Source organism: Oryx dammah, unplaced genomic scaffold (assembly GCF_014754425.2).
Source record: "Oryx dammah isolate SB20612 unplaced genomic scaffold, SCBI_Odam_1.1 HiC_scaffold_18, whole genome shotgun sequence".
NCBI lineage: Eukaryota > Metazoa > Chordata > Mammalia > Artiodactyla > Bovidae > Oryx > Oryx dammah.
This window is the reverse complement of record NW_024070202.1, coordinates 103,195,890-103,221,770: the sequence shown is the minus strand read 5'-3', so window position 1 is coordinate 103,221,770 and position 25,881 is coordinate 103,195,890. Positions and strand designations below refer to the sequence as shown.

General features: G+C 45.8%; 1 protein-coding gene across 4 annotated transcripts in view; it reads left to right on the top strand.

Annotated features, from left to right (window-relative positions):
• HIPK2 (homeodomain interacting protein kinase 2) overlaps window positions 1-25,881 on the top strand; it is a 205,728-nt gene that overhangs the window by 44,372 nt on the left and 135,475 nt on the right. For all 4 annotated transcript variants that reach the window (XM_040259987.1, XM_040259989.1, XM_040259988.1 and 1 more), the window contains exon 2: window positions 18,489-19,572. In XM_040259987.1, the coding sequence (XP_040115921.1) occupies window positions 18,489-19,572 (1,084 nt within the window). The remainder of the gene's footprint in view (window positions 1-18,488; window positions 19,573-25,881) is intronic.

Sequence of the window (25,881 nt, the reverse complement as noted above, 5' to 3'; positions counted from 1 at the left end):
GACTCTTATTTATAGACTTCCCTGGGACAACGTGGCTTATTGTCACATCAGCCCTCTTTATTTTGGGATGTTCTGCACATTATAGTTCCCAGATTTATAGATATTCTGGTTACTTATATTTTAGGCTTATCATTTTTGAGTCACAAATAAGATGACATCTTACCTCCTGGTTTGTAATTGTTGGGGATTCTTTTAGGATATGCAGATCTCTATTTATGAAATAGTGCAGCGTAACCCGCCTCCTAGGGGAGTCACAGATGCTGTGGTACACGTCTAGGCATCTCGGTCCCAAATCCCATATAAGTCAGGAATCCAGAATAGTGTTTTGGCCATTAATGAATCAGTGGTACCCTGAACATGTGAGCAGTGCTATTTTTAAACCCATTGCTGACCTCAGTGATAAAGAGGGTACAGACTGTGCCTTGCCAGGCTTGTGAGCTTACGGTGAGTAATACCCATGGTTATTATGATGTCAGAACTTGAATATTCTTTACCAAGAACATAACCGTTGCATCATACAGCTGGGGGCAGGGTGTGAAAAGTCCATTTTCCCCGGAGAACGCGATAGCATAAGCTGGTTCTCCCTCAAGGGTGAGGAAGCCTGAATTCTGCAGTGCCAGACTCCTGCTTGGATTTGGAGAACAGCTTCCCGTTTTTGTCACTGGGAAGTTATTTGCCTCAGAGTTTCCAAACGAGAGGCATTTGTGATGGGTGATCCTCTACCTCCTACTTGCTCAGGAAAGTACCAGGTGGGGATGAGTGGGTGCACACCTGAAGTCACTAATCGCTGTGAGGGTCAGAGCTGTCCCATCATTGGACACATTGATCTCAGGAAGCATTTTCTTTCTTTTTTTTAAAACTAATTTTTATTTTCACTTGTAAATTCTTGGTTTTTTTTTTTTTAATTGGAGGAAAATTGCTTTACTGAACAACAATGCGAGTCAGTCGTAATTACATGTATATTCCCTGCCTGGGGAGCCTCCCTCTCCTCCCTGCCTCCCACCCCTCTAGGTCATCCCAGAACACCAGGCGGGGCTGCCTGTGTTATACAGCGGCTTCTCACTGACGATCTGTTTTACATGTGATAGTGTATACACGTCACCGCTACTTTCCCCATTCGTCCCACTCTCTCCTTCCTCCTCTCAGGAAGCATTTTCACAAAGCACAGAAGCGATGCTAAACTACGAAAGCTAAGGATTGAACGATTTAGAATTTTTTAAGTTGTCTCTAGAAATGTGTGCTCTGACATTGATGGGTGAGGATGCTGAGCATCCAAACGTAATTACATTCAACCTCGTTAATCCAGACTCATTAGGGAGCACAGCATTAAGGAAAAGCACAATGCTAGTTAGGACTGACTAAGTTTTACCACGGCAGCAGACACCTTCCAGCGTCTCAGGGACTTAAAATGACAAAGGTTTGCTCCATCATCTTGCTGCCGGTCCCCCTTGGGTCAGCTGGGATCTCAGCCCCTTCTCATTCTCATTCATTTCTTACTCCCACCCCTGAATCCTCACTGGTCCCCTTAGCAAGGGACAGAGGGATCAAATAGGCCAGTGGCACACTGGCTGTGAAAAGCTTCTGCCCAGAAGGGGCACTTCTCACTTGGCCACTTTCTACTGGCCAAGTTCAATCGTATAGCCAAGACTAATTGTAAGTTACTTGGCTTTAGCTACTTGAGGTATAACACGATTTTCAAAGTGAAGAGCTCAGGACAGTTTATTGGGATAGAGAAGAAAATATTGGGGGCTTCCCAGGTGGCGCTGGTGGTAAAGAACCCGCTTGCCAATGCAAGAGACATAAGGGACACAGATTCGACCCCCAGGTCAGGAAGACCCCCTGGAGGAGGGCATGGGGGCCCACTCCAGTATTTCTGCCTGGAGAACCCCACGGACAGAGGAGCCTGGTGGGCTACAGTCTGTGGGGTCGCAAAGAGTTGGACACGACTGAAGTGACTTAGCGTGCCCGCACAGAAGAAAGCATTAGACTATGTATATTTTATTTCATCCTTTTAAATATTCTGCTTTTGTGTTTTTAATAAACAATAGTAAATAGAAATACATGATTTATTAAAAATAAATATCACGTGTTAGGAGTGTTCAGTTTTGTTTTGTGTTTTTTTAACTGTCAATCAGAAACACTCAGGTCATAGTTTATACGGTGGATACAAATGTGCAATGAGTATGTTGTACATAGAAACTGAGTTCCATTTATGACCTGGAGTAGTGCTTTATTAAAAAAATTTTTTTTTCAAATTGAAGTAGAGTTGGTTTACAGTGTTTCAGGTGTACAGCAAAGTGATTCAGTTATACATATATATTATTTTTCAGATTCTTTTCCATTATAGGTTATTATAAGATATTGAATATAGTTCCCTGTGCTATACAGTGGGTTCTTGTTGATTATATTATATATAGTAGTGTGTGGGAATAGTGCCTTTCATTCAAACATTACATGGAAAAGAAATGCAATACATTTTTAAGGTTCAGTTCAGTTCAGTCGCTCAGTCATGTCCGACTCTTTGCGACCCCATGAATCGCAGCACGCCAAGCCTCCCTGTCCATCACCAACTCCCGGAGTTCACTCAGACTCACATACATCGAGTCCGTGATGCCATCCAGCCATCTCATCCTCTGTTGTCCCCTTCCTCTCCTGCCCCCAATCCCTCCCAGCATCAGAGTCTTTTCCAATGAGTCAACTTTCACATGAGGTGGCCAAAGTACTGGAGTTTCAGCTTTAGCATCATTCCTTCCAAAGAAATCCCAGGGCTGATCTTCAGAATGGACTGGTTGGATCTCCTTGCAGTCCAAGGGACTCTCAAGAGTCTTCTCCAACACCACAGTTCAAAAGCATCCATTCTTCGGTGCTCAGCCTTCTTCACAGTCCAACTCTCTCATCCATACATGACCACTGGAAAAACCATAGCCTTGACTAGACGGACCTTAGTCGGCAAAGTAATGTCTCTGCTTTTGAATATGCTATCTAGGTTGGTCATAACTTTGCTTCCAAGGAGTAAGCATCTTTTAATTTCATGGCTGCTGTCACCATCTGCGGTGATTTTGGAGCCCAAAAAAATAAAGTCTGACACTGTTTCCCCATCTATTTCCCATGGAGTGATGGTACTGGATGCCATGATCTTCGTTTTCTGCATGTTGAGCTTTAAGCCAACTTTTTCACTCTCCTCTTTCACTTTCATCAAGAGGCTTTTTCGCTCCTCTTCACTTAGGTACAAATATGTCCTTCCCAGGTGGCACTAGTGACAAAGAACCCACCTGGCAGTGCAGGCGATGTAACAGATACAGGTTCGGTCCCTGGGTCATGAAGAAGCCCTGGAGGAGGGCATGGGAACCCACTCCAGGATTCTGGCCTGGAGAATCCCATGGACAGAGGAGCCTGGTGGGCTACAGTCCATAGGGCCACAGAGTCAGACATGACTGAAGTGACTTAGGATGCATGCCCAGGTAAAAATATAGAGTTTTTATCTGAATCTTTTTGAATCCATCCAGTTTCCTCTGTGTCTTCCTCAGAATCCTTGGAAGTTGCTTTTCTCCTAACCAGACCTCCCTTTCCATGGGGAACAGCATTTGAGACAAGTGACAAATGAGCCCTTGTCCCATTTCATCATGTTTGCCTTGTCCAGTCATTCAGAAATAGCGTACCGAGTCCTCGTCCAGCCAGGCACGGCGCTGAGGGGGCCCCTGGTACCATGGAGCTCTGTCCATCACAGCCAGCCGTGCGTTATCCGGGCTGCATGTTCCTGGGCCTCAGTGGGCCAGCTGACCTCTCCCTTCTCCTCTGTCACCAACACAGAGCTCCCCCTGGGCCAGACTGTGCTGTGAGAGCGTGACACTGATGCCTCCCCTTCACACCAGGACCATAAGAGGCACCCATTTCAGAGATGAGAAAACTGAGGCTCAGAGAGGCTTCATCACTTGCTGAGACCTTGCAGCCAGCAAGCAGTGGAGCCCGCATCTGACACAGTGGCCAGGAACTCAGAAATGACCTCAAATGAGCCTTCGGAACACAAACCTTGTTGAGTTGGGACCAGCTCTGTCACTAGCTGCCATCCTCTGTGCCCCGGAGCAGGACACATGAGAGCTTTTTGACGTCTTTGCTGTGCTCCGGGAGGGACAGAGCAAGAGCCGGTATCACCGGAGTGGGCACCCCCCCTCAGGCCGTGTGCCAAAGGGCAGCACTGCGGGGTTGCTGGGTCATAACAACACCAGGACTGGTTTGATGGCAGTGACTCACAGCATAAAAATGTCCTTGCAGCAGCCCAAAGAACCGCTGCCATCTACACAGTGTAGAGCGGGCTACTGGTTGCCTGGCCAAGGGATCCCTGTACCAGATGACTTTTATATCTGCATCATCTGCACACAAATATTGTAAATAATATTGTGCTGCATTTTTATTATGCTTTATAGTTAGTTGACAAAGCACATCTCAGTGTTGCTTTCTTATTCCACCTGTGCTCACAATACCATTTCACTGTAGTCTGTTTTCTCACTTTTTCCCCATCTTTCATTTCTTTTTCCTTTTCCTCTTCCCCTACCTTTCTCCCTTCCAGCATCCCAGCCTGCTTTCCCCACCATTCCTCTGGTTTTTATTCCCTTTGCACTGTCAGGACATGCTTCTTCTATCTTTCCCAAATTGATCGCTAGTTGAGTTTCATCAGATGTCACTTTTAAAGGCAACTGAGAGTAATGAAAAAATTCTCTAAGGGGCAAGGGAGCTGTAACATAGAGTTACTGTTGTAAACAGCGGTCACCATTTAAATCAAGTGAGAAGGATTATATTACTGGGCTTTTAAAAGGAGGAAGGAAGGAATTTGGTCTCTGAAGAGAACCCAGGGGAAAGAGTTCTATGCACTTGGCCTTATGGGCATGGCTGGGATTGGATTTGGTGGTTGATGGTGGTAGTCGCTAAGTCACGTCCAACTCTTGCAACCCCATGGGCTGCCACCTGCCAGGCTCCTCTGTCCATGGGATTTTCCAAGCAAGAATACTGAAGTGGGTTACCATTTCCTTCACCAGGATCTTCCCGACCCAGGGATCGAACCCTGGTCTCTTGCACTTCAGGTGGATTCTTTACACACTGGGCTACCAGGGGGTCTGAATGACATCTTCACAAAGTTTTCTTTGCAGGTGGATAGCAGTCTTATGAGGGAAGTGTTCAAAGAAATGCAGAAACCCGAGTACAAGAGGCAGTGAGCAACAGGTTTGCACTGAACATGGGATGTCCTGGTTTCTCTGAATGACAACACGAAGCTGAGGTTTCTTGAACTGGCAGGTGTGAGGAAGTGCGGCGGGGACTCCTTAACTGTCACTTAGCTGGTGAGGACAGACTGAATTTTTCTCTGCCTTCCGGAGAAGTCATGTGGTTGTAAAGTCACACGTTCGACACAAAGAACAAGTGTATTTGTACAAAGAGAGGGGGTGTTTTGCACCACCCCCCGGCTTAGGACCTCAGTTCCAAAACTGAGATGAGAGTTTAGACTGAGGATGCTTCTACTGTCTTTCAACCAGGAGGTGGCAAAGACAGGCTGTCAGGGCAAACTGCCATTCGGCCAGCGTGACTCTGCAATTGTTATAAGTACTTTATCACAGCTTGAGCACAAACATGTTTTTTCAATGAAATGTATCTTGAATTATATTCCAGAGGGTATACATTTCTGAGGACTGCTATAACAAAGTGCCACAAACTGGGTGACCTAAATCAACAGATACTTATTCTCTCAGCTCTGGAGCCTGTAGGTTGGAAGCCAAAATGTCAGCAGGGCCAGGCTTCCGCCGAGAATCTGGGCAGAAGCCTTCCTTGCCTCTTCCCAGCTTCCAGTGCACCCCCCAGCCAGCCTCAGCATCCCTTGGCTGGCAGCTGCATCCCTCCAGGCTCTGCCTCTGTCTTAATAGGGCATTCTGTGTGTGTGTGTCTTTTCTCTTTTTTGTATAAGGACACCAGTCATATTGGATGAGAACTCACCTTAACACCTTAACTTGATTGTACCTGCAAAGAGCCTGTTTCTAGATAAGGTCATGTTCACAGGTACTGGGGATTAGAACTCCAACATATCTTCTGGGGGGACACTTACTAATATAATATACCTAGAGTAACAGAGTAGTGTAGAATAATGTGTGTGTGTGCACATACTCAGTCATGTCTGACTCTTTGCGACCCCATGGACTATAGCCCACCAGCCTCCTCTGTCCATGGAATTTCCCAAGGCAAGAATACTGGAGTGGGCTGCCATTTTCTTCTCCAAATATAGAGTAACAGATTTACATAATTTGTTGTGTACAAAAGAGTTGGCAGCAGTGCTGTAATAAGAACAGCAAAATGAAAAAGAGTTAAGTAGATTTTCAGTTTTGATCCTGAGTGTGCCAAACATTTCTGAAGTGGAAGCTAGGTTCACAAGACAAGTTTGTTGTGGGCTGGGCATGGGATGGGTAAGGTTAAGTAAAATGCATAATTGGGTAAGAGGTGTTTAAGAATAACTACTCTTTTTGGCCTGAAAGAGGGAAAAAAATCAAAAGCCTACTAGATTTTTAGTCTTGATTTGGTCTTGCAAAACCATTTCTGAAGGACAAGCAAATTCAATTAAAGGCTTCCCTGAGCATCACCAGACATAGGGGTGGCCCTGAAGAACAGAAGTGCCTCATCATCACCTAGCCTGCAACTGATTTATCTCTTGAGGGTACTCAGGTCTCCTTCAGAAATGTATGCATACCCAGAACCAGAGCTAAAGGGACTTCCCTGATGGTCCAGTGGCTAACACTCCACACTCCCAGTGCAGCGGGCCCAGGTTCAATCCCTGGTTGGGGAACTACATCCCACATCACAGCTAAGAGTTCTCATGCCGCAGCTAAAGGTCTTGCATGCCACAGTGAAAATTGAAGATGTTCTGTGCCAGCTAGCCAAATAAATAAATAAAAATAAATGTTTTTTTAAAAAGAAACTAGAAACTTAGTTTACTCTCCCATTTTGGTGTTATTAATATGTGATGTTCAATTCTCTTTTATACCAGAATGACTGCCATTATTCCTTGATATACATTGCAGAGATATTCCTGCATGACTTTTTTGGGAAGCACTGCATAAGTCACCTAAACTTATGCAGAATTTAATTTAAAGTAATCACTTAGCTTTTGCTTGTATAATATTTAACTAAGTGACATCTCCTCCAGGGTCCTTTGAGGCAAGACATAGGGAAGTCACAGCGTGGACTGTCTTGTCTCCAAGGAGGGAGAAACAAAGAGAGTTCTTAGAATATAATGACAATATGTCCTGAGAAAGTTATGCTGTAGCAAAATGCTTTTGGTTTTCTTAAACCTACCATTAAGTGTTGAATTGTCTCCCCACCTGTAAAAACTCATGTGTTTAGTTCCTAACCCCAGGACCTCAGAAGGTGACTTCAGTTAAGGGAGGGTCTTCACAGAGGCGGTCAAGTTACAGATTGTTGAACCTGGGCCCTCGGCAATGAGAACACCGAGTCCTAACCACTGGATCTCCAGGGAGTTCCCTTGAAAACAGTTTTTGAGTTTTGAGTGTGTATATATATATGTGTGTGTGTGTGTGTGTATAAAATTTGTTTTCCTCTCATTGATTCTCCAGTTTCCTAAAACAAGCATGCATGTTTTATCATATCTTTCTTTCCTTCACCAGAATCCTCTTGGATTGGCAATTTTCAGATTGCTTATGAACTCTTGGTAACATGGCCTCTAGCTAATCAATCTGTAGGCTGCATGTACCTACCCACGGCAGTGAAAGGCTGGTACATCCACAGTGACTTATGGCCTAGTCCCAGGCAATGAGGCAGAGACATAGAAAGGGGAATTTGGGAGGCACGAAGCTTTCAGAGGTAAAGTTGGTGACTTTCAGAAAGAGAAAGTCAGTTGGAACATGGAGAAGGGCTGATTTGGATGAATAATGAGCCAGTAGGTAGATAGGTATGTGGAGAATTTATAAATGGTAGGAAGAGGATACTTTGTCAACTGAAGAAACACAGCTTATGGTAGAATTTGCAGATTCAAAGAAGATGACATAAAGGATTTTGAAAGTCTAAGAGAATCCTATTTCTTGGGAAAGCAAGGAGCATAACGTGGTGCTTTTGGTTCTTTTCCCAGGGGAGCACCCCTTCTTTCTCTCCTCCTGACCCTGTGCGGGAAAAAAAAATGGGTTGGTGGCTTATTCTCAGCCAGGCCCTGTAGCCCTTTTTCTGTTCCCTTAATTGTGTTTTTTTTTTTTTCCATCGTTTTATCCTTGACATCTCCGTGTGACTCATAGTGTTTGACAACGTCTGTGCCCCCAAGGATTACTTTTTTTGCCATCTGCTCTACTTTCTACACCATTTCTCCTGGGGAGCAGCTTTTCCCACATGGATTCCATGTTCATAGAGGTGTTGGGGACAGCCCTCAGGTCAGCGACCCCTTGCCCATTCTCCTCTCCTCCTTTTTCTCCTGGTATCTATAGAATGTCTCTGCTCTGTCATTACTAATCCTACAGTGAAATCTCTCCCAAAGCAGTATCTCCCTACTGGACTCTGCTCTCATCTTTGGCAACACCGGTTCTGGTCTTGGAACATGAACCTTTAATTTCAGTCTTTTTCCCTTTCCATATTTTTGTCACTCTGACCTGCTCATCTTTGTTGAGCCACATTTTGGGCTCCACCCCTTTGCCCTTGGGCTTGTGCATGGACTGGTTCAGGGTCACCTTGCCCTCTTACCCCTCTGATTCATGCTGTACAGGCTGAGCCCATCTTATTGATATCCATTCTCTTTCCAAATGGTTTATCTTCATTTGAGATTCAACTCCGCAAATGGGAAGTAGATGCTTGATCGTCAGTGACCAGCAGCTCCAGACACTGTGACTTTGGTAAATTCAGCACTTCCTTGTCTCAGAGTTTCAGTATGAAGGGTTGAACGCTGGATATTTCAACTTGGATCTCCTCTCAGTGTTTGTCATTCAGCTTGTTTGAAAACGCATTTCATTATCCCATCCCCTAAGAGAAACAACATTTTCAGACCACCTCCTGTCTTCAGTGTCACCATCCGTGGAACCCCACTCCTTTTGGCCCCCAGACATTACCATTTGATTGCTCCCTCGCCTCTGCCCTTTCATCCCGCCCGTCAGTGTGTCTTGCCTCTCTTCTCTGCAATCTTAGGTTTCTGCTGCTTCCTTTCTGTTCTTTCACGCAGTTCTTTAGGCCAGGTCTTCCCTGCTGGGAAAGCCCAGGTCAGCTCACCCAAGATCAGTGTTCTGTCCACTATGCCACTATGCATCAGAGAAGTGAATTTACCTCTTTCAGGAGGTAAATTTATGTGAATAGTTTTGAATGGTTGTATTTCTCCAGTGTCCTCCTAACCAGATAGAGAAATGCCATGACCTGGGAGCACTGTTGCGGAGTGCCTTGATTTCCCAGGTGGTGTGCAGTCAGCCTACCTGCTACTTTAGATCAGTCTCCAGTGTAGACTAGTAGTTATGTTGGGAATGAGCATTTGTTAATGTATGACTACTAGTAAAAACTCCTAAGTTGCTGTTTCCAAGCAAAGCCTCATCTTCCTGAGGGCAGGGGCCATAGTGCTGGCTGCAAGCTCCCAATGCCCAGTCAGCAGGAGCTGGAACACTGCCCTTCAAAAGACATAACATCTTCCTAACTGCAGCTCAACTCTTACTTTACCTCCCCTGTAAACCTTTGCCTAACTGTAGCCATGGTGACTCTCACCTCTGAACTCCTGTTGCGTTTATTTTGGCAAGTTATTTATGTTGCTCAGAATTGCCAGATGTCCTTTTTACTTTGTATTGACCTTGGCAACCCCATGAGATTTTAAGCTCCTTTAGCACAGAGCCAATGTCTTCGATATCTTAGGCTTCCTTTTGTACCCAATTCCAGCCTTTTTATAGAGAGAACCCTTAATGGAATCAGTAGTATTGTGATTGTGCTTATTGATAAAGAATTCTGTAGAGCTTGTGGTTGATTCTAAACCGAGTTCTGGTGGGATAGACTATACATTTAACGTTATACAACTAGCAGATAATTAGACTTTGATGGAAAACTATATACAACTTTCACGGATGTTTAGTGTACACTGTTTTGGAAATGTATCATTTAGAAATGGGCTAACCTGAAATTATCTTGTACTTGTGAAATAGAAACTTGACAAGCAGGATTACTGTCATTAAAATTTTATGAATATTGTTATATATGTCAATGAAGAAGTTTTTTCTGTTACCTTTCAACCCCCAGAGGCATCAAATTATGGTAATCAAGGATTGTACTGATAACTCTTTTCTAAGTGTTTCTAAATGTCCATTCAGATGCATTTTTCTCACATTCATAAATTTTTTATATTTTTTGAAATATTCTGTGATTTTATTATGTCTTATGTGCATAATGTGATTCGTAAGGGAGATATAGCAGTCAGCTAGGTATGGGAATTAATCCATCCTTTGAGTTCTGGATTCCAAAAAAAAAAAGAAAAAGTCTGTAGCTTCTATCAAATGCTGTTTGGTAGAAGTGGTGTGTCCGAAGGACTATAAAATTGATGAAGCTGGCACCTTTTAAACTAAGGTGATCTCTTTTTTTCCCTGTGTTTTTGTTTTTGTTGTTGTTGTTACGTCATGTGGCTTGCAGGATCTACCTTTGCCCCTTGGAATGAAAGTGTGGACTCTTAACCACTGGACCGCCAGGAAATTCCCAAACTAAGATGTTTGTGATTCCATTCTCTTTAATAATATAACTGGATTCTGGGTGGTAATCTGCAACACCAAAATTAAACTTTACATCCTGATAAAAATGGTCCCACTATTTGGCTTGTAATTCCTTCCCTTGAGCTTTGAGAGATTCCAGTGCAATTGAATTCAGTTTAATTTTTTTTTTTTAATCATAATCGAACCCTCACTCATCCCTGTAGTTTCACCAGAGTCTGATCTTCCAGTAGATAATTTTGGGGTGGTGAAATGAAAAGGAAATGTACTCAGATGTGAAGCAACTCTTCAGTTCATCTAATTGTGAAATATAAAATTATGAAGAAACTAAGCAAATAAGTGGGAAAAAATGAACTAAATAAGCCAATCCCTTTGACAAATGACCCTTTAAAAATGCTTGTGACTTAAGAGCTCAGAAAGATCATGAAAGTTTTTTAAACTAACCTTTTTTTTTTTAAGATGGAAAAAAATTATTCTTAACCCTAGAAAAATAAATTTCTCGTTGAACTATTAAGACAAAGAAGGCACATAGAATTACCCAGGTTTGAACTTCTAGGGCCAGGGTCTGTTTTTTCCACTTTATTACAGGTACCTAAACCCATCACTTGACTGCCTAGTTTTCAAACTAGGACCTTTGTAAGAATGAAAATAGGGTGGGTGCCCTCATTAATTGAATTGTTGTGACGGGTAATTCCAGATTGTCCCAAAGTTAGACGTTTATTTACTCTGTTCATGAAACATCTGGCCTGGAGCCTGGTACAGACTAGGTGCTCAAGATTTTAACTTCTGGAAAATCATGAGACTCCTAAGTAATAGGGTTTGAAATGAAGTGTGATCATGTCTATGGACATAAATGGCCTCCAACTTCCCTGGTGGCTTAGGTGGTAAAGATCCACTTGCAATGTGGGAAACCTGGGTTTGGTCCCTGGCACAGTGTAAAGAACCTGCCAATTCAGGAAACACAAGAGACGGGTTCAATCCCTGCATCAGGAAGATCCCCTAGAGTAGAAAATGGCAACACACTCCAGTATCCTTGCCTGGAAAATTCCATGGACGGAGGAACCTGGTGGTTTCTAGTCCATGGGGTTGCAAAGAGTCAGACATGACTGAACGACTGAGCACACACTTTTAAAAATAGTATTTGAAGTGCAGACTTATATGCATGCTTTTTAAAAAAATTTTATTTATTTATTTGACTGTGCTGTGTCTTAGTTACAGCATGTGAAATCTAGTTCCCCAACCAGAGAACGAACCTGGGCCTCCTGCATTGGAAACAGAGTCTTAGCTACTGGACCACAAGGGAAGTTCCGCATGATTTTTTTTAAATGCAAACTGAGGATATGAATAAAGTGACCGAAAGAGAGCCTAGGGCTTTCCTTTGCCTTGCTGTCAGAAACGCACCCTAAGTATCAGGAGCTTGGATTTGTTTGGGGTGTGTGAGAGAGAGGTCTTTTGTCTTTGTTGGTAAGAAGAAATACCTTCTTACAAATCATGGGCTTTAATTCTGCTGACTGTAGGGTGTATCTTAATGCCCATTTTATTGGGGCTGTATTTCATTTGCTCTATGCAAGGAAGAATATATTACATACAGTTGTGTTAGTTGACTTAAACTTTAATAAATTTAAGTGCCTCTTACTGGTCACTTTTATAACATCCACATAAACTTGTATCAGTAACATTAAAAAGCACACAAGGCCCTGATGAATATCTAATAGTCAGTGTTGATGATTCTGACCTCGTTATGAGACAGACGGTAACAGGGCTATGCCTTTTAGAAGCCGGAGTTCTAAATTATGGTGCCTGGTTGTGCGTTCATTTGAGTGACAGTGCGACCATCGTGTCAGGAGTTACCTTGGGAGGCTGCTCAGGCTTTCGTGAATTGGTCTGGCTCTCGTGGTCCCTCTAGGGAGCAGGTGTTGAGTTTTGCAGATTTATCCTACAGTGATTTCCCAGGTCCCTCCTCATGAGCTCAGAACCCCTCTCACAACCGAGTCTCCCACGGAAGGAGGAGAAAAGTTCTTTCTCTTCCAAGAGCCAAATAGGGAGGACAGAGATGACTTAAAAAGCAATTGAAAAAAAAAAAAGCAATTGAGATTGTTCGTAAGATCAAACTGAAAATGTCCATTAAACCCCCTGCCTTTTCTGAAAAGAAAATCGACCAATAAGGAGGGTGGCAGGCCTTGCAGAGTACAATACAAGAGTTCAACACAGAGAGAAATGAAAGGAAACAGGACTTCCCTGGTGGTGCAGTGGATAAGAATCCTCCTGCCAACCAGGGGGGTGTGGGTTCGATCCCTGGTCCAGGAAGATCCCACAGCTTTGTTGCATTCCTCAGAGCAGCTAAGCCCATTCACTACAGCTCCTGAAGCCCACGTGTCCTAGAGCCGGTGCTCTTCAACAAGAGAAGCCTCCGCAGTGAGAAGCCGGAACACCACGAGTAGAGAGAAGGCCCTCCTCACCGCAACTAGAGAAAGCCCATGCAAAGCACCAAAGACCCAGGGCAGCCAAAAAAGAAAAAGAGAAAGGAAAGAGATGAGAGGAAATAGCTCTTCCTAGACTGGGAATCATAAACACTGTTGCCTTCTTCCTCCCCAGCCTTCGGGAGTTGAATAAACCGAATGCAAAAGGTGTGGATTGGCCTTTCCAGGACTCCATTAATCAGGAGGTTTTGTTCCAGAAAAATACTCTCAAAAAGAAGTGCTTGGATAAGTTTGTTTATTCCTGTAGGATTAAGAGTAAGTTATGCAGCTACCAGCAGTCTTTTATTCCTTATATGTTGGAGATTTAAAAATAAATTATTGTTGTTATTATTATTGGAGACTTTCTTTCACTATATTTTCTTTGAGCAGTTTGCTTCACAGAGCAAAATGACCTCTGCTAAAGAATAAGGGTAATAAGACTGTATTGGCAAACCTCCAGGTCCAAGATAAGTAAGCTTGGGGATGTAATGTACAATCTGATGACTGTAGCTAACAAGCTGTATTGTATCCTTGAAAGTTGCTAAGAGAGTAAATCTTAAATGTTCTCACCACACACACACAAAAGGTAAGGTGTGAGGTGAAGGAGGTGGTAGCTAACCTTATGATTATTTTGCAATGTCAACGCATACCAAATCATCATGTTGTACACATCAAACTTCCACAATTTCGTATGTCAGTTACATCTCGTAAAGCCAGGGGGTTGGGAAATAAGACTGTATCAGGACCTGTGTCTGGTTCTTAGAACAGTGGCTGCTGATCTTATGAAGGGGCAGCAGTGGCTATACCAGGCCAGGCTGGTGTGGCAAAGGGCATCTCTAGCCATGCAGATCTCCTCTCTGATCCTGGGACTCTGTCACCAGAGATAGTGAATGACAGTTTCCACAATTTTATGACCCTTGGCTGTCATCCCAGTAGCAAACAAGTCATAAGCCATTCTCTTCCCCTTTGTAAAATTCCACTTCCATACCCTGGCCTTTCCACCAAGATTTTTTCAAACAGTGAAAACAGAGAATAGAATTGCATCTCCTTTGTGTAACTTTAGCGTGTTTCTTCTGCCACCTCTGACCTCTTCACTGCACAGCCCGTCCCCCTCTTCCCGCAGCTCCTTGGCCTTAGTCCTCCTGCCTCGAAATACCAAGGAGGAGGAAGTTAGGGGCAAGCTTCATACCAGAGAATAAAGGAAATGCTTACTGCTTTGCCTTTTCAGGGATAAAATTACCAAAAGCCAAGGAATTGGTTGTTCATATATTGTATAAAATATCTGGAACAGTTGTTCATTCGCTCAGTCATGTCTGACTCTTTGCGATCCCGTGGGCTGCAGCACGCCAGGTTTCCCTGTCCCTCACCTTCCCTGTCCTTCACCATCTCCCACAGTTTGCTCAAACTTGTGTCCATCGAGTCAGTGATGCCCTCCAACATCTCATCCTCTGTCGTGCCCTTCTCCTCCTGCCTTCAATCTTTCCCAGCGTCAGGATCTTTTCCAGTGAGTTGGCTCTGTGCATCAGGTGGCCAAAGTATTGGAGTTCGGCTTCAACATGAATCCTTCCAATGAATATTCAGGGTTGATTTCCTTTAGGATTGACTGGTTTGATCTAGAACAGTATGGTTATTTAATACTGGTGTATATGGAATAGTCATTTTCTGTGCTATTGTAGAATTGAGGGGAAATTGACAAAAAACGGGCTCAGTGTAAATTCTGCATGAGCAAGCTGGAATAGTCTTGTCAGACAGAAGGCTGTCTACAGAAGTATAGTCATGTCACACAAGTAGATACTGGAGTTCAAGAACCAAACAAGACAGGAAGCCTCCGTCAGATCTGTGAGGTCAGGGTCAAGGTGGGGTTCAGAGCAGCTGTTGGGTGTTGGGCTGAGGTTGACCCTGGGAAGTCAGAGCACATTGAGAATGAAGTACAGATAGAACGTGGTTGCTGACACCAGAACAGGAGCTACCTAGGCTCTGCCCTGGTTTGGGTGGAAAAGTATAAGCAGGTTTTTCTTTATTCTCCGGAGAGAGGCCAGGTTCCATCGGTACTTGTGACTGGTGATTACTCTATTGCTAGAGAACCAAGCTCTCCTGGAGGCCTGGTCAGATAGCGTGCTTCATTCCATCAACCAAGTGCCTCCTATATATAATAATCGTGGCTTAATGCTGGGAGAAAAAAGAAGTATGGGGTGTAAACTGTAGCACGTGCCCTCTGAATGTAGCCTGTTTAGGAAACATGACTTAAACATGGGAAAAGTTACATAGCACAAAAGCTAAGTCATTCAACTCAAGACAAGATATTCTGCAAGGTAGAAATGAATTTGTGAGCAAATGGGCAGTGCATGTGGTAAGTGGCTTAGAGACGGAGAATTGGGAATATCACTGTGCGTTGGCGGTGCCCAGGGAGAAGAGGCATATGAATTGTTTTATCTTTGAATAACTTGAGAGAAGTGGTGAAGGCATGCCAGATGGGGGTCGGGGGCACTGCATAAGAGCATGGTGGTGGGAAACAAAAGAGACAGTCCAGCAGCAGGGAGTAGAACAGTTTAATTAAAACTGAGGGCTCAGGAAGGTTAATAGTTGGAGGTGAAGCCAGCAAAGCAGTTCAAATCAAAATGTGAAGGTGCTAAGAGTCCTCAAATTTATCTTCTAGACACTAAGGAATCATTGAAAGTTTTGGGACAGAGGCGTGACATGCTTAGAAATGTTCTAGGAAGATAATCTGGTGGCTGAATATGGGCAGATTGGGGGAAGAAAGAGCGCTCAGGTAAGCCAGATGTCTGTGCTTGCTTTTCTCTACTGGAGAGTGATAAATGTTCTCACTGTGGAAGAGGCAGCAAGAACAGAAACAAAGAGGTGGTTACAAGAGACATTTTGGAGGATGGAGAAATAAGAGTCCGCACCTTCTTGTCCATGGAGGCAAAGAAGAATCATCAAAGACAAATCCACAGTTTTGGAACCAAGTGACTAAAAGAATATTTTATGAACAGACATGGGGATGTGATCACGGAGGTGAAATGACTAGATTTTTAGGAAAAGATAGGGAGTTCATTTTTGGAACATCATCTGTGATATTGTAGCAGGAGGCAGAAATAACCTTCCTGGAAGGCACAGCAGAGCAGTTGGCCTGTGATAAACGTGTGGGGGTCTCGAGAGCTTAACTCCAGAGAGAGCAAAGTCCAAACATTGGTGATGCCCGAATTTTAAAGGAGGAAGAGGAAGCAGCCAGCACAGTGTGCAATCAGATGCGGGATGGGGAGTTTACAGATTCACAGGGCACACAGATAAGAGCATCAAGAAGGAAGTCGTGGTCGGCAGTATCAGATCGGTCAGTTGCCAAGAGGGCAAAGAGAGTAGAGGCTGAAAAAAGGCCATTTATTGGGCAATTAGGAAGTTGTTTACCTTTAAGAGGGCATTCCTGTCCAGTGTGTATGTGTGCATGGCTGGAGCGGGATTAAGGAGTGAGCCTCGAAGACAAGGGAGCATCAACCACTGCTTACAGGTGAGAAGAAGGGAAGGATCCAAAGGGAAGGATTCAGCTGGTACTCCCCTTCCAAGCTGAGAGTGTCCATGTGCACAGTGTGAAAGCAGAAGAAAAAGACTGTCATTGATTCTTTTGACAAAACTGTATAAAGTACCTGCTAAGAACTTGGATCCGGTTAACATAGAGAAATTGAAAACCGAAAGAGAACAGATCATGGAGGGAGTTCAAAAGGAAATGGGAGAGGCTGGATCCTGAGAATTGGGGGAACTTTTAGCGTCAGAACAGGGAGACCCTTCTTCTCCTGAACCGGAGAGATGGAAGAGAGGATGGAGGATGGGGACAAATTCAGGGATGTTTTGAAATGAAGAGAATAGAGGTGGAAAGTAAGGCTGCTGGCCTCAGGCTGCTGGACAACGTGGAAACTGGGTTGTTGCTGAGAGAAAAGGTAGATGAGGTCAAAGGGAAAATGTTAAATAACCACCCACAGGCAATGCTAGGGGGTCAGAAAGACACACACACTAGGATCACTCAACACCGATGGTGCTTGAGAGAAGTCCCACTTTCTGTGTGCTTTTATAGGAAATGTTTCTTAACCGCACTTTAGAAGATGGGCAGTGTTTATTTCTGCTTCTACCTGCAAGGACTTACCCTTCCTCTTCGCCTCGTTACTTTTCCTTAATTCATTGTCTATGAATTTTTGTGTCCAGCATCATCATAGTTACAAATTGCACAGCTATTCCATAGTTATGGTCTTCTAGATTACTGAGGTTTCTTAAATTGTGGGTGAAGTTTTGATATGAAATAATAGTACTTTCTAGATAAATTGATTGATACATGACTTTAGCAGGAAAAGTGAGTGAATAGAGCCCATGAATTATGCTACCTGTTCCCCCAACCAACCCCCCCCCCAAAAAAAATGTTGATAAAATGATTTCAGACTATCTCAGTGAAAACGTCAGACCAACTGCTGGTCAGTTCAGCCCTACAGAATGATTTAAAGTGAGTAAGACACCAGGGGGTAATTATGGTTCATCTGGAAGCTAGCAGATCATGAGTGGCCCTGTGATTGGACCTGTGTGGGAAGCTTTTTCCTCAAATGAGCAAGCCTGACACTTGCAGGGCCTGTGTATGGGCAGGGAGGACCCAACCATGTGAGACAGCTAAGTATACAGTAGGTAACCGGGCCACGTGAGGCAGCCTTCAGGTTTAACTGGGTTGCCACCCGATCAGAACTGAGGAAGAATTTGTTTCTACTGCAGACAATGTTTATTAGGAAAAAAACCCAATATAACGAGCTAAGTTCTGGTATTCTAATTCCATCTCTGAGACTTGGCCGTACTCCCACCCTACGAGTCTTCTACCGGAACTCCTCGGGCCCACAGGCTTAGTGACCAGATTGTGCTCTGGGTGGAATAGAGTCGATTTTCCAAATAAAATTTATTAATTTTTTGGCTGTGCTGGGTCTTCATTGCCTCATGCGGGCTTTCTGAAGTTGCGACAAGCGGGGGCTCCTCTCTAGTTGCGGTGCTTGGGCTTCTTGTTGCAGTGGCATCTCTGGTTGTGGAGCGCGGGCTCTAGGACGTGCAAGCTTCAGTAGCTGTGACGCACGGGGTTAGTCGCTCCGCAGCATGTGGGATCTTCCCCGACCAGGGATCAGTCAGGCGTCTCCCTGTCGTGCAAGGCAGATTCTTCACCCCCAGACCACCAGGGAAGCCCCTTTGCCCTTGTTTTAAAGTGGAAAGACAGTATTCTCGAGGACCCACACCGCCGGTCAGAACCCAAGGGGCCATGTCACGTTCATTCACGCGAGGGCGACTAACATCTCTCTCTCTCCCCCCGCAGGTATGGCCTCACATGTGCAAGTTTTCTCCCCTCACACCCTTCAATCAAGTGCCTTCTGTAGCGTGAAGAAACTGAAAGTAGAGCCGAGTTCCAACTGGGACATGACCGGGTACGGCTCCCACAGCAAAGTGTACGGCCCGAGCAAGAACGCGCCACCGTCCCAGCCAGCCGCCGCGACCGTCAGCGCCTCCCTGCCCATCGCCAACCCCAGCCTCCCGTACGAGCAGACCATCATCTTCCCAGGAAGCGCCGGGCACATCGTCGTGACCTCAGCCAGCAGCACTTCCGTCTCCGGGCCCGTCCTCGGCGGACCGCACAACCTCATGCGTCGCAGCACTGTGAGTCTTCTTGACACCTACCAAAAATGTGGACTCAAGCGGAAGAGTGAGGAGATCGAGAACACGAGCAGCGTGCAGATCATTGAAGAGCATCCACCCATGATTCAGAACAATGCGAGCGGGGCCACCGTAGCCACCGCCACCACCTCGACTGCCACCTCCAAAAACAGCGGCTCCAACAGCGAGGGGGATTACCAGCTGGTCCAGCATGAGGTGCTGTGCTCCATGACCAACACGTACGAGGTCTTAGAGTTCCTGGGCCGAGGGACGTTTGGGCAAGTGGTCAAGTGCTGGAAACGGGGCACCAATGAGATTGTGGCCATCAAGATCCTAAAGAACCACCCGTCGTACGCCCGCCAAGGTCAGATCGAGGTGAGCATCCTGGCCCGCCTGAGCACGGAGAGCGCCGACGACTACAACTTCGTCCGCGCCTACGAGTGCTTCCAGCACAAGAACCACACGTGCTTGGTGTTCGAGATGCTGGAGCAGAACCTCTATGACTTTCTGAAGCAGAACAAGTTCAGCCCCTTGCCCCTCAAGTACATTCGCCCAGTCCTCCAGCAGGTCGCCACCGCCCTGATGAAACTGAAAAGTCTAGGTCTTATCCATGCCGATCTCAAACCGGAGAACATCATGTTGGTAGATCCATCCAGACAGCCGTACAGGGTGAAGGTCATTGACTTTGGTTCCGCCAGTCACGTGTCCAAGGCTGTGTGCTCCACCTACCTGCAGTCTAGATATTACAGGTAAGGCTGTGTGCCCTGAGATAAGAGATGCTGAATGTCCAGCAGCATTCACAGAGCGTGGGCCGTGTTGGTCTCTGCCGGGGAGATAAAATTGCTGCTCTCAGTGGTCATGATTTAGTCGGGACATTAGGACATGTGCACTTGGAAACGATGATTAGAAGTCACGTGAAAACAGAGCCAAGTAAGATTCTTGGTGTAGATGTTCAGAGTTGGGAGGGATTCCTGGCAGGGTGGGGCTGGGGCTAAGAGCAAAGGCAAGGCAGGGGAGTCAGGTCGTCATGGACGGATGGAATCCAGCTGCAGGTGAAGGAGAGAGAGGGGCACACGTGAGGGAGTCACCCCAGCAGATGCCCAGAAAGACTCACAGCAGGCTGGAGGACTGCCCACCCGGCCAGAACAGAGGGTCCGTGGTGGGCGGGAGAGCTAACCCCAAGGAGAAGCTGGCACCGGGATGCTGGGGTCTTAGCGACCAGACGAAGGGGTTGCCGTTGCATCAGTAAACATGGAGTAAGCACCAATGCGTTTGCACAACAGAGGGTAATGGGATGAAAGTGATGCTCTGAGAAGGTGGTCCTATGTCCCTGGTGGGAGGAGGAGGCCAGGGGGAGGGTCTGTAGCCTGGGGACCAGGCTGCCTGCTCTGGTGATGGGAGAACTCCAGGTTTGGGGTCAGGAAGATGGATTGTAACACCCTTGGTGGGAAAATGTGAAACTTCCATTCCTTCACCCAACAAAGATTTATTTCACTTCTATCATGAGCTAGGCACAGTGCTGGGAACGGGAACACACCCAGGACAGCAGGGGCAAGGCCCTCACCATCCTGAAGTCTGTAGTATACAGCTTCCCACCCTTGGCTCTATGTCAAAGTCACCAGCGGGTGGATGGAGCTTTTAAAAAAAAACAAAACATCTGATTTAGGTTCCAGTCCCCACAAGCTGAACGGACATCTCTGGGGGAGGTGTCCTGCACGGGTGATTGTCAGGGCTCTCCTGGGGCTCTCAGCACACAGCTGGGGTTGAGAGCTGCCGTTCAGGAGGGACCCAGATGAGAGCCCTGGCTAGGGTCAGGGAGGCCTCGTTGCTCTATTCACTAAAGTGTGTGGCTGGGCTGGTTGCCTTATTCCTGACCCATAAACTGGATGGGTCCGGGCACTAGCCATGTGGGGCTGGTGGATGATGGAGCCAGGACATGGCTTGGGTGCTCAGCTCTGAGTCTAGCACGTGGTGGGCGCTCAGGGCTTGGGTAGGAACGGGAACAAGTGAGTCTCTTCTGGGAGATGGCAGTGGGCGGCGCTTGAAGGAATGTTTGAACGGTCCAAGACTTGTGGAGGTTGGCAAGAAATGAAACTAAAACCCAGGAGAGGATGGGGGCTGACGACACATTTAGGAGGTTGACATGTGGGTGGTGAAACCTGAATCCCTCGACTTCATCATGCCCAGGCCCTGTGGGCCCGGCCCCGAAGGGTGCACACACTTTCCACTCACCCCTCCATCCTGGCCACGAAGGAAGTGAGTGTCTCCGAGCCACGTGGGCACAGCCAGCCCATCAACCCATTCTGAGGCCGTCTTGGCGCCTCCCCACCTTGTCTGCCCACCCCTCCACCTGGCCAGATCTGCACAGGTGCCCTCACCCCAGGGTCTCCTGACCCAGCCCGGCCCTCACCCTTGGGTCTCCATCCATGACCTCACGCCCCCTCCCCTGGATGGTCTGTGGCCACGAGACAGGCATCCCATGGTCCCCCACCTCCCTCATTTCAGTCCTGACTCAAACAGGTTTGCAAGCCATTCCACCTGTTCCATCCACCACCATCCCCCATCCCTTCTTGAGCATCCAGGGAGGAGCCTCATGTCCATGTCCCCTGGGTTTCTGGAGGGGTGGATCTGTATTGCTCACCCGGTTCCTCTCCACTCACCTGCTTCTTAAGACTCTGTGGTCAGCTGTAGGACCCTCAGCCCCGGAGCCAGGCAAAGAAGGAGGCTGTGAGCCTGGTGCCGTGGCCGCCACGGAAGGGAGCCTGGGCTTGCGGACCCCAGGGGAGGGCGTGAGGAGGTGGTTGGCCAGGGGTGGGATGGCAGGCATTCTCTTGAAAGTGCCCTTCTCTCAACGTGCAGTCTGGGTGGCATCATGTAGGCTCACCCACCCATCTGAGGGATAGTCAGCGCTGTGGCCAGCTCCCCGCTGGCACTTGGGGGTGCCAGACCAGCATGCCAGAGGCCACTTCTTCCTGGGTCTTGGCCTGAATTTAGGGTGAACTGCAGCAGAGTCAAGATGCTCAGGCTTTTATTATTTTGATAACTTGATGCCATTTAGTGAAGAATACTGGCTTCATTCATGTTTACTAAAAATCTAGCACAGCAATCCTCAATGCTTAGTCCTCAGTCATGTCCAACTCTTTGCAACACCATGGACTGTAGCCCACCAGACTCCTCTGTCCATGGGGTTTTTCAGGGAAGAATACTAAAGTGGATTGCCATTACCTTCTCCAGGGGATCTTCCCGACCCAGACGCTCCCCTGGTGACTCGGTGGTAAAGAATCCACCTGTCAGGAAGGAGATGCAGGAGAATTGCCGGAGAATTGGGGTCGATCCCTGGGTTGGGAAAATGGACAGAGGAGTCTGCTGGACTACGTACAGTCCATGGGGTTGCTAAGACTTAGACATGACTTAGTGACTAAACAACAACATTCTTAACGTAGATCTTAGTAACCTCAGCATACCTTTTTTCTTTCCTTATTAAATGGAGAACTTTCACCTTTTCACTTAAAAGAAGCTCTTTACAGCTTCTCTTTGGTATCTCTGAATTCCCAGCATCACTACTTTTGAGCTTTGGGGCTGTTATTAAGTAAAATAAGGGACTTGAACACAGGTACTGCCATATCACAGTCAGTCTGATCGTTTAGTTGGCTACCAGGAGATTCTCCTGGGGGCTCACGGGCAGAACATGCTGAGCGAAGGGAAGATTCCCGTCCTGGCTGGGATAGAATGGAACTTGATGAGATATTATCACGCTCCTCATAATAGCAAGCAATTTAAAACTTAAGAATTGTTCATTTCTGGAATTTTTCACTGAATGTTTTTGGATTGAGGTTGACTATGATTAAGGGGGAGGGACTACTACACTTGATTCTATATTGATACCAGTTCTTTTTCTTTTTTTTTTTTTGGAGCAAGCAGTAAGTTGATGCTTGGATATTTCCACTGTCAGTGTGACCAGCAGACTGAAAACAAGACTAAATATTAAGCTCTACCCAGGAAAAACAAAAAGACATGCCATTCAGGCAGGAGATAGTGATTAAAATGTGTGAATTTTTGTTTGTTTCTGCTCCAAGCTGTTCAAAATACTCTTGTCTAGATTTCATTTGAAATACTTAAGACTGTTACCAGGACCAAAGAAGTAGGAGGGGCATGCATAAAAATTTAGGACATAAAAAATGGCCAGTAATCTCCTGCAGAATAACCCAGCCTTTTTTGCCTGGTTCAAAAGGTTTCAGACACTATCTTCAAATTGGGGGCGGAGATATATTTTAATTCGGTTTAACTCATCACAGTTCATTGGGTGTCCTGTGGTTGGAGGTACTGAAGGGTGGGAGAGATAAGACACAAAATTTCCAATCTGGAGGAGTTTATGGTTTCTCTGAGGAGATTAAAAGACACAAGCAGATTGCCTGGAGTGTAATTCTGATACTTTGATATTGCAAATGTTTGATCACTCAGCAGATACTCATTGAGACTCTAGGGAACCCGTGATGAGAAAAACCAGTAAAAGAGATTCAGAGTCAATGAAAGACTTTGCAAGATGGGTTAATAGGGAAGATTTAGAGAGCACAGCTATATATTGAAGGACGGTTGAGGTCTGCCTTAAAGGAAATGTGAGATGGGGGTGGGGGGCAGCCTGAGAGGCCTGGAGACTGGAATAAATAAGGGAATATGGTGGGGGTGGGGAAAATGACATGAGACCTGCAAGTAGTTGGAGGCCTGGGTTGGAAAGGAAGGGTTAGGTGAGAGAGGCCAGACAGTGGAGGATTTTGATTGAGGCTTCAGGGGCTTGGATTTAACAAAGGAATAATTCGATGACGTTAAGAATATTAGTGAAGTTTATCAATTGAAATGGCAGGAAAACGTTTGGGAGAACGCAGAGGCTAAGAGACAACAGTAGTTATTCATGAATAAAGGGAAGAAGGCCATAGATTATAATGGGGATTCCCCCACCCCCAGCAGTATAAACGTGAACATGTGTTTTTTGGCTGCTCTGGGTCTTCTTTGCAGTGCAGGGCTTCTTTTGTTCTTGAGCACGTGGGATCTTAGTTCCTCTTGTTGTTGTTCAGTCACTAAGTCATGTCTGACTCTTTGCAACCGTATGGACTGCAGCATACCAGGCTCCTCTGTCCACTATCTCCTGAAGTTTGCTCAAACTCATGTCCATTGAATCGGTGATGCTATCCAACCATTTCATCCTCTGCCACCCCCTTCTCCTTTTGCTTTCAACCTTTCCCAACGTCAGAGACTTTTCCAATGAGTCAGCTCTTCACATCAGGTGGCCAAAATACTGGAGCTTCAGTATCAGTCCTTCCAATGAATATTCAGGGTTGAATTCCTTTAGGATTGACTGGTTTGATCTCCTTGCTGTCCAAGGGACTCTCAAGAGTCTTCTCCAGCACTACAATTCAAAGGTATCAGTTCTTCGGCATTCAAACTTCTTTATGGTCCAACTCTCACATCTGTACATGACTACAGGAAAAACCGTAGCTCTGACTATACAGACCTATGTTGGCAAAGGGGTATCTCTGCTTTCCAATACACTGTCTAGGTTTGTCATGGCTTTTCTTCCAAGGAGCAAACATCTTTTAATTTCATGGCTGCAGTCACCATCCGCAGTGATTTTGAAGCCCAAGAAAATAAAGTCTGTCACTACTTCCACTTACAAGGGAACAAACCTGCATCCCCTGCATTGAAAAGCAGATTCTTAACCACTGGACACCCAGGGAAATTCCTGTGAACATTTTTAATGCTTTTAGATTCTGGTATTGTGATTGCAGGGTTGGCTAAAGGGAATAGGTTGGTTGGTTGGTTTTGCTGTCTTTTGTTCATGGACTCTGCTTTCCCTAAGGCACAGTTGTGAGGCTCTGGCCTCCAGAACCTGGTTTCAAGTCCCACCAGTGCTATTAAGTAACAGGCTTTGGGAGGAGAGTTGAGAGATCTTAGCTTCAGTCCTGGCCCTGTGCGTCCCCAGCTGACTGTTCCCCCGAGTCAGTGTATTGATAGAATATCCAATGTGAGCCGTCCCCACTCCCGCATCTGGATCCCATTATGACCAGGGCCTCTGCTTCGTCCATGGCCAGGGGACAGTTTCCTCTCCTGTGGGCTGACCTTGATCTCATTAGTTCACAGTGGGGACCCGCCATCACCTCCTCCCCATCAACGGGGAACACAGCATCTTCCAAAACGCCTTAAGTCACTTCAAAAAAGGAGCATAACAATAAAGCCATAAAGAGTTTCCAAAACTGCAAAGCTTGTGCAGATTAAAAAGTGTAAAAGATTCCTGAGTAGAAGTTAGGTTTGATTGAAAAGAAGAGCTCTGAAAGCAACTGCAGGCATTAGCCTTTGCAGTTAATTTGTCTTTCATTACTAGTAGATGCAACAGGAAAGGGTGCTAGTTTACCCTTGAGAATATTGAGTGAAATCTTCAACCCACTGGCAGTCTCATTCACTCAGATGAAGGAGGTGGCTTATAAATATGTGAAAGCTTTTAGAGTTGCAATCTCTTTTCTGAGAAGTAATCAATAAGTTATCTGGGCTGTTAGGTTATCTTTAGTTTTCCCTTCTTTTCTCTCGGACCTTGAGTTGTGTGGTGAAATAATTTGAAATTGGATTTTGCTTTAGTATGAAGTAAAGTGAGAACCCCCCTGTTTTTTTTTGAGTGTATCTCTACCCCAGTGTTCTAGTCCTTCTTACACACACACACACACACTCACACACATGCACAGTCACGCAGATAAACCCAGATGCCACAATATAAGCCCACACATGACTTATGCACACGTGGGTGTGCTTGTGAACATCTTGGTGATAGAAGCTAGCCGTCAACTTTAGCAAAGATGCTGATGTTCACAGATGCCCACCACATGGAGAAGGACACATACACACAACTTCACAGACACTGAAAAACCACGTACATTCACAGATCACATGAGCCAACCAGAGTGACGCTGGAGGCCAAGGGCCCAGGAGCAAAAGCAGTGTTGATGCCCTGGAAACTTGACCCAATTGTCTGCCTTGCTGCAGAACTACCATCCACGTGTCTGCAAACCTGA